This window comes from Balaenoptera physalus (genome assembly GCF_965194825.1).
Source record: "Balaenoptera physalus genome assembly, chromosome: 1".
NCBI classification, from domain to species: domain Eukaryota; kingdom Metazoa; phylum Chordata; class Mammalia; order Artiodactyla; family Balaenopteridae; genus Balaenoptera; species Balaenoptera physalus.
In genome coordinates, this window is record NC_138882.1 from 154,603,891 (window position 1) to 154,617,833 (window position 13,943).

The 13,943-nt window shown below is 40.9% G+C and overlaps 1 protein-coding gene across 8 annotated transcripts in view; it reads right to left on the bottom strand.

The window, feature by feature from the left end:
- Window positions 1-552: 552 nt before the first annotated feature.
- ELAVL4 (ELAV like RNA binding protein 4) overlaps window positions 553-13,943 on the bottom strand; it is a 148,550-nt gene continuing 135,159 nt past the window's right edge. For 4 of the 8 annotated variants that reach the window (XM_082430428.1, XM_082430430.1, XM_082430425.1 and 1 more), the window contains exons 6-7: window positions 13,651-13,689; window positions 553-10,667 (exon numbers count right to left, since the gene is read on the bottom strand). In XM_082430428.1, the coding sequence (XP_082286554.1) occupies window positions 10,298-10,667; window positions 13,651-13,689 (409 nt within the window). In that variant the 3' untranslated portion in view covers window positions 553-10,297. The other 4 variants (XM_082430431.1, XM_082430429.1, XM_082430426.1 and 1 more) reach the window with 3 other exon arrangements.

Genomic DNA, 13,943 nt, shown 5'->3' on the forward strand with positions numbered 1-13,943 from the left:
CTTGAGGTCCAGGGATTGGGATGTGAACGTCTTTGGAGGGGCCATTATTCAGCCTACACAGCTGAGCACCTTCATTCTTTTTGTGCTCAGCCTTGTGCCTGACAAATAGAGCACAATCCTTGCCCTTGATGAACTCACGGTTTAGGGGCAAAGGCAGAGAAGTCAATAGCAAATTACTGTGCAGGGTGAGAGAGGGAAGAACAGGGACTTTGGGAAGCCAGAGGAGTGGTACATAACCTGGTGTGGGCGGTTGGTGGTGGGGAGGGAGCTCCAGAAGAGACAGTATCCATGCTGAACTTTGAGGAATGTGTAAGAATTAACCAGATGAATAATAATGATAATAATAATAATAAAAGGAAACATTTATTAGTTACTGCTATCTGCCAGGCTGTGTTTTAAGCACTTAATGCATATTAATGCATTTGATCCTCTCAATACCATGTAAGGCGGGTACTTTATCATCCCTATTTTATAGATGAGTAAACTGAGGCTTTGAGAAGATGATCCATCAGCTGGAATTTAGGTCCTTCCCACTACTCTTTTTTTTAAAAAAATATTTATTTTTTTATTTTGGCTGTGCCGGGTCTTAGTTGTGTCATGCGGGATCTTCGCTGAGGTATGCGAACTCTTAGTTGCGGCATGCAAGCGGGATCTAGTTCCGTGACCAGGGATCGAACCTGGGCCCCTTCCATTGGGAACACAGAGTCTTACCCACTGGACCACCAAGGAAGTCCCCCTTCCCACTACTCTTAAGGTAAATATCAATGTCTTTCCACAGCTCATGAGGCCCTTGGTGATCAGGTCCCTTCTACCACTCCCATCCCAGCCCCATCCCCACCTCCAATGCTGAGTCACTGGGGGCTCCTTTCAGCTGAGCCTCGTTCCTCTCCACCTCTGGGCCTTTGCCCAGGCTATTACCCTCTGCCTAGGATGGGACATACTCACCTTATCCTTCAGATCTCAGCTGAAATGCCACAGTATCAGGGCATTCCTGTCCTCAGCGGGCCGATGTCCTTGTTACTCACTGTCAGAGTAGCCTGCACTTAACCTTAACAGCACTTACCCCCTACTGTATACAAACATCTCTTTTGTCCCCTCATTGTATTCTCAGTGCTATATAGTAGGTGGTCAATGAATATTTGCTGAATCAATAAAAAATATAGGGGAAGATGAGTCTAGGAGTAAGCAGGGGCAAGACTGTCAGAGAGCACCTAGTCCAACCCTTTCCTTAAAGCTTTGGGAAATTGAGGCCCAAAGAGGTGCAGTGACTTGCCCAATGTCACACAGTCAGTCAGAGGAAGAGCTGAAGATCCTGACCCCTGGTGCTGGATTACTTCCATGGTTCCCAGTGTGATGCACCTGACCTTGCCCCAATGCCTGCCTGTCCAAGTATGATTCATCCTTCAAGATATAGCTGATTCCTAAACATCTCTAGGATGCCTTTCTTTTTACACCTCAATTTCATCCCACCCTGCCAAAGTTAGAATTGACTGCTCTTTTCTCTGTGCTCCTCAAACAAACGCCCTCTGGCTTTGATCTCGCCCTGCGATGCTCAGCTTACCTTTTTTTTTGGGGGGAGGGGCTGTGTTGGGTCTTCGTTGCTGCACGTGGGCTCTCTCCAGCTGTGGCGAGCAGGGGCCACTCTTTATCACCGTGTGCAGGTTTCTCATTGAGGTGGCCCCTCTTGTTGCAGAGCACAGGCTCCAGGTGCCCTGGCTTCAGGAGTTGTGTCTCGCGGGCTCTGGAGCACAGGCTCAGTAGTTGTGGTGTACAGGCTTAGTTGCTCCGTGGCATGTGGGATCTTCCCGGACCAGGGCTCGAACCTGTGTCCCCTGCATTGGCAGGTAGATTCTTAACCACTGCACCACCAGGGAAGTCCTCAGCTTACACTTGCGCTCTTCCAAAGCAAGCACTGTGTCTGATTCCTCTGTACAGATGTGATGTGTGAAGTGTGTTGTGATACAGGAAAGCAGAGAGAGGTGGGAGTGTCCAGGAATCCCTAACCCAGCCTGAGGGTCAGGGAAGGTTCTCGGGAGGCAGTGAATCAGGAGCTGAACAAGCTGGATTAGCCACGTGGGTGGTACATGTGTGTTTGTGTGTGCTTTGAGTGAAATGGGGCCTGGTGGTAGAGGGCAGGGCATTCTAAGGAGAGGAATCTTAATATCTGTGAGTTGGGATAATGAGATATCCACATGGTGGGTGGGTTGGGGGGCAACCCAAAGCCCCTTTTCTCTGAAGGATTCAAATAAGGAGGTTGAACTGACTTCCAAGGACTTTCCATAGCTAACAAAGCAGGCAAGGCCAAGACCAACTGGGTGACAAGTTGGGGAGGGCTGCCCTTTACAAATAGTCTGATTGGATCATCTTGGGTGAGACAGAACTTATGTCTCTTGTGCCTACAGCCAAGAGGAGTAGGGCTTGGGGATAACAGTCTTTTCCCAGGTATTTGCTTATGAATGGAAGTGCCTCATCCTCTGCTCCAAAGCCTTCTGGCATCCTGCTTTTCTAAAGAAGTCCCCTGCCTCAGCCTGAGAATTCAACTCTTTTTCTCTTATTCTGCTGCCACCCGCCCATCACTGCCTACCTAAGCTCCTCAGCACCTGCCTTCATCCCTTCACCAACCCCAGGAAGGCCTGTCTTAGCTCTACCTTGCCCAACCACTCCCCACTGTACTGCACAAGCTGCTCAAGCTGCCTGCCCTGCCCAAGCCATTCTTTACCAGCGGGCCATGTTGTGTAGCACATGACCCCAGCCCTGGCTTCAGCTATTTGGACCAGGTTGGGCTGTGAGAAGGCGAATTAATGGTACCAGCAACTTGTAAACACCAACCAACCGGGGCCAATCCGGTCCCTCTCTCTGGAATTTGAACTGTTTATTCAGGGAGAAGTGGACCTCTGGTAAAGAGAAATCATTGAAGAGCCACAGGGAGTAAGGAAGTGAAATGGCTGAGTCACTGTAGTGGCCAGGCTCCAGAGGACGGACCAATTTGTTCTCTGTTTGCTGAGGAGCAATCAGAGCCTCTGCTGGTGTGCGGCTGGAGTTATTGTATTTCGAAAGCAGCTTAAGTGCCATGAGACCAAGTAAGATTTCCAAGAGCTTATTCCCACATGCATCCCTACTATTTTGTCCCTCCTTTACTTGAGGGTTTCTCTGTTCTTTACATCCAGAGGCATCCACCAACCTGGCCAGTCGGCCCTGTCCACGGTCTTTTCCTCTGGGAATCTTTCTGGCTACAGTTTAATTCCTACTATTCTTCACTGAGTGTCAGAGACTTGATGTATTTTATCTCTGATCCTTCCTTCTCTGATCAGGAATCTCAGAGACATTAAACAATTTGCCAGGGAATTCAAACCCAGAACTTTCTTTCACCAGAACTCTCCTCTTACCTCCAGGCCATATTCTCTTCCCTTTCTGGGCCCCGGAATACTCCTTTCACTCCCCACAGATTTTATAAAATTTCCTGTGAGTCTCCTTTCAGCACAGAAACTATCTGGCATGGCTAAATAATTGTTTCATATGTCTTGTCTTTGTAACAGAATCCCAAACTTCCATTCCTGTTTCTTGTTTGTTTGTTTTCTGTCATAGCCTAATGCACACTGTCATGCACAAAATAGGTGGAAGAAAAAAAAAAGGCTGAATATGTTTACTCATTGTGTGCCCCTAGCTCAGTGCCTGGCATGTGGCAGATGTTCAGGGTAAGGATTCTAGTGTAGACAAGGCTTAGGTGGGTTTCTCCCTGCCCCCCACCACCCTGCCGTACCTCACAGGTAAGTGGGTGTTCAACTGATGGTGGTGGTCACATTAAAAGGCCGTCAGTGTGCTTTAGTGGAAAGACAGTGGATTGGAGCCAGATGGCATGGGTGTAAATTCCAGTTCTGCCACCTGCTGTACAACCTTGGGCAAGATACTTAACGTCTCTGAGTCTGTTTTGTCAGATGTAAAATGGGGATTATGTTATGTGCCTCCCAGGATTGTTTTGAGGATTTGGGGGCAACACAGGTAGTGAAGGAGTTCCCACCACAGTAATACTGGTTCACACAATGCTTTAATTTGTAGAGAGACTCATAGGGCCAGCTCCAAGGGCAGCTAAGGTGGCTTGTAAACATTCTTACCTTCTGATCCTATCCTTGACTCTTTTCTACCTCAATGACTTTTGGTGGTTTAAATAGATCTGTCAACAAATAATCTTGTTTTTTGGCACTGCTGAGCAAACAGTGTTTAAAAACTATTACTTTTAGTTTTTCTTTGTCAATTTGCTTGTAAACCAATATTGTTGGATCTGTTTTTCCATTAAAGATTTGGGGAGAAGGTTAGCCCCAGGCACAGGGCATTAATATTATTTCCCTTGTTCGTTACATAACAGGACTCATCTCCACCTTTAATTGAAATGAAGCTCTAATTATGACAGAATTGGATCATAGCCAGGGTGGTATAACCGGGGGCTTTGGGGCCAGATAGGCCTGGGTTTGAATTCTGTCTTCACCACCTACTCACTTGCACAAGATACCAAATCTCTCTGAATCTCTTCGTGCTCAATGTTAACCGGTGATGTTACCCTTCACTGGGTTGGCAGAAGGACAAAATGCTAAATGTATAGTGTCTGGCATATTGGAAGGATAATAAATGCTAGTGCTCTTTCTAGAAACCATTTCTTAAACCTCGAGGACTTTGCTGGAAACTTTTTAAAATAATTACATGGCATCTTGCAGTGGCATGTGAATCCACTTTGTATTTGAACTACTAGTAGATCAAGCTGGACTTGCATAGGGAAGCTTTTTGGTAATTAACCCGGGGTTGGGTGATTTTTAAGCCAGTTTTCATTCTGCTGCAGAAACAAAAAAGGAGGAGACTGGAGAAATGCTATTCCTTTAATTGAAGGAACATTTTTATGTTCTCAGGTCTATTTTAATCTTAAGTGCCAATTATGCATCATTCTCTCCTGTTAACAGACACTTCTGTAAGTGATCTGCACAGAGAGAAATATGATTCTAACATAAATACTGTACCATGAGAAATTATCTTATTACCTAATATGCCAAAAAGTTAATAAGATAAAGGAACAGTACGAGCCATTTTTGGACAATATTAAAACTTGATTTTAGCTCATGGAAATAAAATGTAATTTCCTGTTATTATTCTCTTTTTCAGGTAGAACAAAGGCAGTGAAGGGTGTAAGGATATTATACAGCTGTGTTCTGTGAACTCTTGTTAAGGCTGTGGAATGGATCCAGGAAGGATGGCCTCAAATTAAGACTTTAATAGCTCTTCCATTTAGAAATCACACTCTTGCTTTTAATGCTGTCTTGTTAGATCTGATTTTTGACTTTGCAGGTGAAAGTAGAAAACCCCATTTCCTATTCAACTGTACAAATGTTTGCCTCTGTGTGTTTGCATGTGTATGTCTGTTAGGGAACAAATGCATTGTGCCTACAGAAAGTCAGGACAAAACAATTTCAAGAACTGAGAGTTTCCTGAATCATCTACGGTAAAAGGCAATTAAATGTGGAATTTTGACAAAGATAAAGTAGCCAGACCCAAATACTGACTGAGTAGGGGCCCCAAGAGACTTTGTGTCAAATGTACTTTTAAATGTTATTCTTTGGGGTTTAAATGTTTTATTCAATAAATAATGATTAATCTTGATGAAAGAAATTTAAACAGGACTCAAGTGGATAAAAACTGCTGGCTGCAACCATCATTTGGTCAGTGCTTGATCTTTGGTAGTGGATGTAAGTAGTTTTGATGCTGGTGGTGATGATGTGGGGTGGTTATAGACACTAGCATGTTGTTTTTGGCCCTCTTCTCTTCCTATCACTTTGACAGAAATAACACTAAGTAAATGCCCTCAACCTTCTCTGGCATGCAATTCTTCATCCAAGCAAAACATAATGTACCTAGGACCTGAAAGAAATGTAATACTCTCTGCATTCTTGTGATTTGTTAGACCTTTCCTACAAACACCTACAGAAACTATACAATGTTTGCCTGGAGATTTGAGGTAACAGGCTTACACTTGCAGCAAGACGAATTTTTTATTAGATGTTAGGCAAACAAGTTGTGCTGATGATGGGAAGTGTTGCCAAGAGAGTGTATGTAGAATGTCCTTCTTTGGATACTTTAAAGATCTATTGAAACACCTACAGCTAATTGTGAAACTTTCAGGATAGATCTGTTGGAGGCTGGGGAATGAACTACATGAACTGGTAAGATTCCATCAACTTCCAATATTCCAAAATAAGTATCCATTTGTTTAAAGTGCACTAAAATGACACCTTTAAGGAGCAGGGGTGGTGATGATTGGTAATAACTATCATAGGTTTGGCAGCAACATTTTTAGACCCTATGTACACATTTGCAAAGCTCTGTTATTCCTGGGGGTAGTAATTAGTTTGAATGCCCATTTCTCTTCAGAAAAGGAACATAGCAGCTTGTCTTTAAGACAAAACTAAAAGGAGAATCTTTAAGTATGCGAAGTTCAGGCTGACTGAGAGTTTTAATATTTAGCTTGGTTAATTAAATCCTATTCTTTGCCCTGAATTTAATTATCCCAACCATTGAGGTAATTTAATATAATAATAAAAAAGGAGCTAATGAGAAATGGAAGAGACTCTGACTATTCCTTCATCTGGATCAGTGGGGGCATTTCTTCTTCAAGTGTCAGTTTGTGGGTGGTGATGTGATGTTTTATGGGGTATTATGAATTTTCAATTAGTGAGAAGATGAAAAAGACAGGCAGTAGATCATCAATGAATGATCATATCAGGAAATCACTGAAAAGCTCATCTGTAAAGTTCAGGGCATATTTTAATATGACTTCATGATACCTTAGGCAATCTTTTCCCCCTAGGCTGAGCTTAAATCACGTTCTTATACGCAGTATGAAAAAGTCCTTGTTTAAGGTTTCTATTCAAAGGTAAGAAAGTCAGATATTTGACACTTCTAAGCAAAAATGAGCTTAAATAAAGAGGTGACCTTTCTTTTCACTTCCAGTACAAGATGGTCTGTTTCCTTACTATTGCGCAAGCTCTGCCATCTCAATGCTGAGGTGCTGTGCAGTTGTATCAGACTTGGAGTCAAATCCCAGCTGGAAATTTGCTAGCTGTTTCAAGTTAATCTCACTGAGCCTCAGTCTTGTCATCTGTGAAATGAGGATAGTGCTATCTCCTTCTTCCAGATGGCTGCAGGACCAAGAGAGAGAACGTAGAGGGCACCACACAGCCTGTCTGACGCATAATAGAAGCTCCGCAAATAGTGACTCCCTTTCTTCTGCACAAGTCACAAGTATGCTTATAAATGAATAACAGACACTAGTGCATCACAATGCCAAACACAATGCCAAATGTGTCGGCTCATTATCAACCAGGACAGTGCTCCTCACACTTTAAGGTACCAGTGATTCACCTGGGGAGCTGGTTAAATATAGATTTGCATTCAGCCAGAGATTCTGCATTTTAACAAGCTCCCAGATGACACTAACTGCTGGTTGGAGACCGTACCTTTAGTAGTGTGGAACTAGGGCAATGACTTTTGAATACTGAGTTGACTTTGAGAGACTGGGCTAAGTTGCAAAACAGAAATTTACTCTACCTTTTTTGTTTGTTTGTTTAATGGTAAAAATATTGGGGAAATCTGAAGATGCTACAGAAAAAAAAAGTGTGAGTGAACACATTTAAAAATCTGGGAAGCTCAAATCCATTCTACACACTTTCATTTATTGTCTGGACAAAGTACAAATAATTCAAACACAACAAGATTATGAAAAAAAAACATTTACAATACTTTCCCTCAGAAATCATCTAAACTAGCAAGATTAACATGAAGTCATTCATTATAACTAAAGTATACAACTGCCTGGTCCTAAGATTTTTTTTCCTTTTTTTTTCCCCCCCAAGAGTGAACACTTTATAGAGAAGAGATTTTGGCATGCCTTTCCCACTAATGCTTAGCAAATGCATCAAACTTTGCCAGCAAACTGAGTTCATTCATAGCAGGTGATGTAAAAAGGTTTCCCTGAATGTTGAACGAGTGTTCTCTGAACTGAAATCTGGTGTTTTTTTTTTTCTCAAAACCGAAAAGAGGAAAAAAAACAGAAAAAAAATTTAAAGGAGGAGTCTATAATGCAGCCGTGGTTTTCGTTACCTCTCTACCACTACGGCTACTACTACAAAGTTTGCCTCTTCAGTGTGAAAACAACAGTTCTGTCTACATGCACTTAGTGGGTTCAGCATGAGAAAAAAACGCACAAAATAAGCACAAGTTATAAATAACCATAACGTTTTATTACCATTAAGACTAAACTGGTATTGAAAAGATTGTATATAACAAGACAAGAAAAGCAATAGCAAATTTAACTATCAACTAGATTATGCATAGCGAGTAACTGTTTCTATTACCCAGGGAAGAGCATGAACCCTTGTATTTTTTTGTTTTGTTTTTGTTTTAAATATATAACCGTACAAAGCACAAATATACTAAAATGATCAGTGCACTGGACGTGGGAGAATGCTCCCTCAGTCATTTTGTTCCCTTAGCTCTGTTTTGTTTTCCCCAATCTGAATTACATTAAAATAAAGACCCAGTTGTTTTTATTTTTCTACTGTGCAGTAAGAAAAAATATTCACAACAAACATGACAATATATCAAACAATAGTTCTACACGTTACCTTGATACCTCTTTAACTGTCACTTAAATATCATAAGAAAACATTTTAAGACATATACAAACAAAACTAGCCAAGTGTTACAACTTATAATAAATTAACCCAAAGAAAAAATAACTTTATATATATATATTTATATTGTATATACACATACACACACAACAGAATGACACAATAATATGCTTCTTCCCATAGTTTAAGTAAACAAATAAGTAGTCTAGCCAATCTAGCTATATTTGATCTCGGCCATAGGCATCATCACATCTGCGATTAAATAAATAAGTGTTTCAAGCAACATAAACAGTGTTTCAAATGTACCAACACAGCCCAATTCTATCAGCATGGGCTACAAAGTGAATTTGAAAATTCCTTAATGAATTTAAAGCAAATGTAGTTTTTGTTTTCCTCTCCTAAACACATTACATTTAACTATGATACTAAGATATGTAAATAATTTCGTAGCACCTACTGCTCAAACTAAGGAAGTTTTAGATCAAAAGGAAAAATTAATCTTTTTAATTTTTGTTCTGCTGACATCCCATACTGATGACTTAAAGAAAAACTGTCTTTCAACTCATCTCCTTGCTTTTGGGTTTTGACTGTGGGGAACTGTGGTACCCTGGGTAGAATGAACACTCCTTTCCCCTAGTAATTAATAATTTTTTAATTATTATTACATGCTATGAAAAGATATGAAGATCATCTGTTTATAGCCCATCCTTCAAAAAACAGTCTACGAATCCAGTTTAAAACACACATCTTGATCTCTAAAAAGTTACCAGTGCAGTATGAACGCGACAAAGTTGTCAATTTCCCCTAAATTAGCCAGTCAAAATATTTTTTTCTCAAATCCAGATTCTCTTGTAAAAATTCTTTATATTTTATAAAAATAGATTTTTCTTGAAACCCATTTTCAGCAAAGAGACCACCTCTTTGGCAACGTTAATGTTATTAAATTGTTAATGTCATCAGGTATCCCCCTCGCCCCCATCCCCTAACAGAAGACTGTTTTAGTTCACATGATATAAAAGAAAAAAGGAAAAATAAAAAAATTTGCAAAAGTTTTTTTAATTTTTGCAATTTTTATTATTCCTCTTTAATTTGTGTGGGTTTTTTTTTTTTAACCAATCTGATTGGATCAACATTTTGACAAAAAAGAAAAATCTTTTTTTTCTTTCTTTGAATCCCATTACTTCGTAAAAATTGTTTTATTTTTATTATTTTTTTTTGTTTTTTGTTTTTCTTCTTCAAATGAGCGAATGGTCATCTTAAAAAGACCCACCTTCAAGGAAGGTAGTAAAGTTAGCTGGCTGGGTAAAAATCCCTGCACGTCGCTATCTATGTATATTATAGTCAACAACGACAGCTATGAAAGAACATTCAATGCATCAAAGGTATTTTTTTGTGTTTTTTTTCTTTTTTTCTAAGCATTATAAAATCCTTTCCTGGTACACCTCAGGATAATCCAATGTTTTAATACTTAGGCAACACTGGCTTATAAAGTCCATGGTTGAATATAAGCCTTGAAAAGTTTGTTTCTCTCTCTTTTGTGTGTGTGCGTGTGTATGTGTGTGTGCGCGCGTGTGTTTTGTTCGTATATATTTATATATATATTTTAATAAGTAAGGATGGGAAATTCAGGACTTGTGGGCTTTGTTGGTTTTAAAGGAAACTTGCAACACTCGGTCTCCCAGGCGGTACCCGTTGAGGCTGGCAATGGCCATGGCTGCCTCATCATAGTTGGTCATGGTGACAAAGCCGAATCCCTTGCACTTGTTGGTGTTGAAGTCACGGATGACTTTGACGTTGTTCACCGCACCAAAAGGGCCGAAGAGCTGCCAGAGGACACTCTCGTCAGAATCAGGGGACAGGTTGTAGACAAAGATGCACCAGCCTGTTCCTGTGTGACCAGGGATGTTCATTCCCACAAGGCTTGTCATCCCGTCAATGGTGATTGGGGAGAACCTGGGGGGACAAGCAGAAGGGGGGACTGGTCCAGACATCAGTCTGACCGTGGATAACACACAGATGCACAGACACAGACACGGGGCAGAGGCCTGAGTGAGTGTTTGCAGGAGAGTCTTCAGGGTTTAAAAACCAAAATACAAAAACTAATGTCTGTGGCATTTCTTCTAATGGGAACAGACTGGCTAAGGCACGTATATGCCAAGAGAAAGGCCTAGGTCAACTCCTAAGAACCACGAAGAACTCCCAGAGCAGGGTTCTGTCATACTGTCAATCAAGTATATGTTCCCAGGGTATCCCACTCTGACCCTCACCCTCCCTCCCCACAATAGATCGTGAGCTCTTCAGAGAAGGGGCCCTACTTCATTCATCCTTTTGCTCTACTTATTTATTCAGTGGAGCCCATATGGGAATCTCACAGACATGACACGTAGAAAACACTCAGTAACTGCTTATTGATTGAATAGGTGAATAACACTGGTGGATGTCGATGCTTGGGACATTTCATTTATTTTTTAAGCCAGTTTAGGAGATGGCCATAGAAGTGCTCAAGTCTACCATCTTTGCAGTCCCTTGACTTAACGGTTGTCAAAGATCTCTCAGTATTATCAGGCATGGAGATACATGAGATCTCTCGATATTATGGGGCATGGAGATACACCCATTGTTATTAATCCAATGGGTGGCTTATGTTTCATTTAGCATTTATTCAAAAGAGTTCCGAAAAAAACCCTGAGCAATAATAATAAAGATGTATCACTGCTTGATGCTATATTATCTGGAATTCATTTTTCTAAGCGTCACAGGAGTGAGATTTCAAGTGGTTTGTGCACTTATATATCTTGAATCACTGTACATTAGAAAAGCAGAAAACTGTTATTTGTCCTATTACAACTACTTTTGTATTAGGCTTCAAAATCTTCTTAGTTTTCACGTAATCTTGAAAAGAAAAACAATCCTTTAGATTCTATTCACCATCTGATAAAATATGTATGTGATTCATGATGGATGCATCAGATGAAAACAATTAGGTTACCAGTGCCTAGAGCAGAAAAATTATTTATGAACATTTTACTTTATACCAAACTCATACAGGTATTTTGACTCTATACACTGACTAGTATCTTGCTTTTCATGTGGTTAGTTTTTGTTTTTTGTTTTTTTTTGAAGTGGGGGATAGGAGGAGAGGAAGCAAAAACTGGGGAAGTGAACGGATAAAGTGTCATTTAGGAATGTTTTTAAATTATGCATATATTATTAGAGAGTCAAAAGTCCTATGAAAGAATAGTTGTGTATCTAACTAAAATTTAGATAATCAAATGGCTGCTGAAGATACGCTAAACATAGCGACTCAACAGATATTATTTTTGGTATTGTTCACTACGTCAGTCTTCCCTCTTACTTAAAAACAAATAACAGGACAAAACCAAAAACATCACGGTACAGATTCTTAGCAGGGCAAACCCATGTCTAATTGTTATTTGCATTATTTCTGAACATTGTCTTCTCAACCTTCTCTCCTCCAACTGAGTCAACTGACCTCTTTCGGTTTATAGGTAGAGAATGGCTAAATATTATAAGGCCAACGTCAGGGCCAGCAAAGAGGTTTCAAGTAGAGCTTCAACTCTAGATGGTAATGTTACCTGGAGCACTTTGGTAGGAAGGACTCTGGATCCAAATCTGGGTTTAACAGGAAAAGAGAATGCTCTTACCAACTTGTGAAGTTTACTGTGGGTGGGGAACTGGAGGAGACGGCGTGTGCATGCCGCACTGCAGTTGTCTTTCCTGACCTCATCTACGTATAAGCATCACTCTCTTCATAATATTTGGTGCAACCTCACAATAGTTCAAGAGGAGCAAAGGTATTGGACAGAGCTGGGAAAAAGTGTAAAATGCGTGGGAACAGGCAAGCAGTATGCTAGACACGTGGAGATAATTCACAGTTACCCTCATGGGGGCCGGGATTGAGATTCGAGAGGCTGGCACCCTGACAGTGAAGTCTGCAGTCAAGTTACTTTCTCCACTGCGTGCCAGTTTCCAGAGCAGGGTACCTACCATGCACAGCAAGTGGTGAAAGGCCTGCCTCATACAGGGAGTGTGACTTGGACTGTTCAAGACCACATCTCTTTCCCTTGACTGCAGGAAGGGGAATTAAAGGGTGCAGCTCTACAGAGCAGGATGATGATGTTATCTCCCTAGCAGCTCAGTGGGGCTTATCAAAAGTACACGTGGGAATCTCATGGACACAGTGACATAAAGCACCCAACCTCCCGAGATTCAGTTTCCAGACTAGGTCTGGAACACCCTTGTGACTACATTCAGAAAGTCCCCCAAACCTTAACACCACAAAAAGGTTTTAAATAAAAGAAACAGCAAGTTTAAAACATACATACATATATAACCAAGGGAGGATTGCTAATAACTGCTAAAACCTGTAACAAAAGAAACCCCTGGTTGAGGTGCACACAGATACACTTCATTCTCAGGCTGGGCCCTGAAATGCACTTTGAGCTGGGGGCGGGAGTCATAAGGTCGTCCACGCACTTATTCATGCTTTGGCCAGGGCTGTAGTCCGAAATCTAATTTTTCCACTGACAATCATAAGATGATTAGCAAAATGTTCTAATTTTGATTTGCTGGAATCTGCCCTCTTAACTGAATCTTGGCATTGCTAATGTAAAACAGTTGCTTTGCAAGTTTGCAAAATCATCTGGCAAAGAGTCACAGCCTTCCCTCTTAGGGGAGCCGCTCAGAGGACCAGATTATCAAAGGCTTGGTAGCTGTGGCACCTGAACCATAGGAGAAGCCCACCTGCAAATAAAAGAAAAAGTGAAACACACAAACACACTTTGTGTGCCCTAAAAGAAACAAAACCAACTGAGGTCTGAAAGTAAAAGAGAATTTGACATGCTGGTGGAAGAAAAAGGAAGAATTAAAAAAAAAGTAAAGTTAGTGAATTAAAAAAAAATTCTAGCCCCAGTCTGTGCCAACACGGACATCTGGCAATCTGTGGAGTTTTAATTACCTCTTTACGCCATAGGCCATATTAAGCAAATTGTCCAGCCTGCAAAGAGAAGGAGGGTCTCTGGGTTAATGCCTCACAGATGGCAAGATCGCTCAATGGAACTATTAATAAGAATGCTCCATTTTCAAAGAAGAAAAGCTCAAAAACTTTCCCCAGTGCTTAGGAGTCTATCCGCTGGTAGTTTCCCCTTTTCCTGCCTCCAACTAAAGTAATTCATGTTCAGGTCAATGCTAGAGTTTAAAGCAAGTGTCTAATGAACCTTCCTTTCTTTCAAGGTCTCAATTAATCCCACT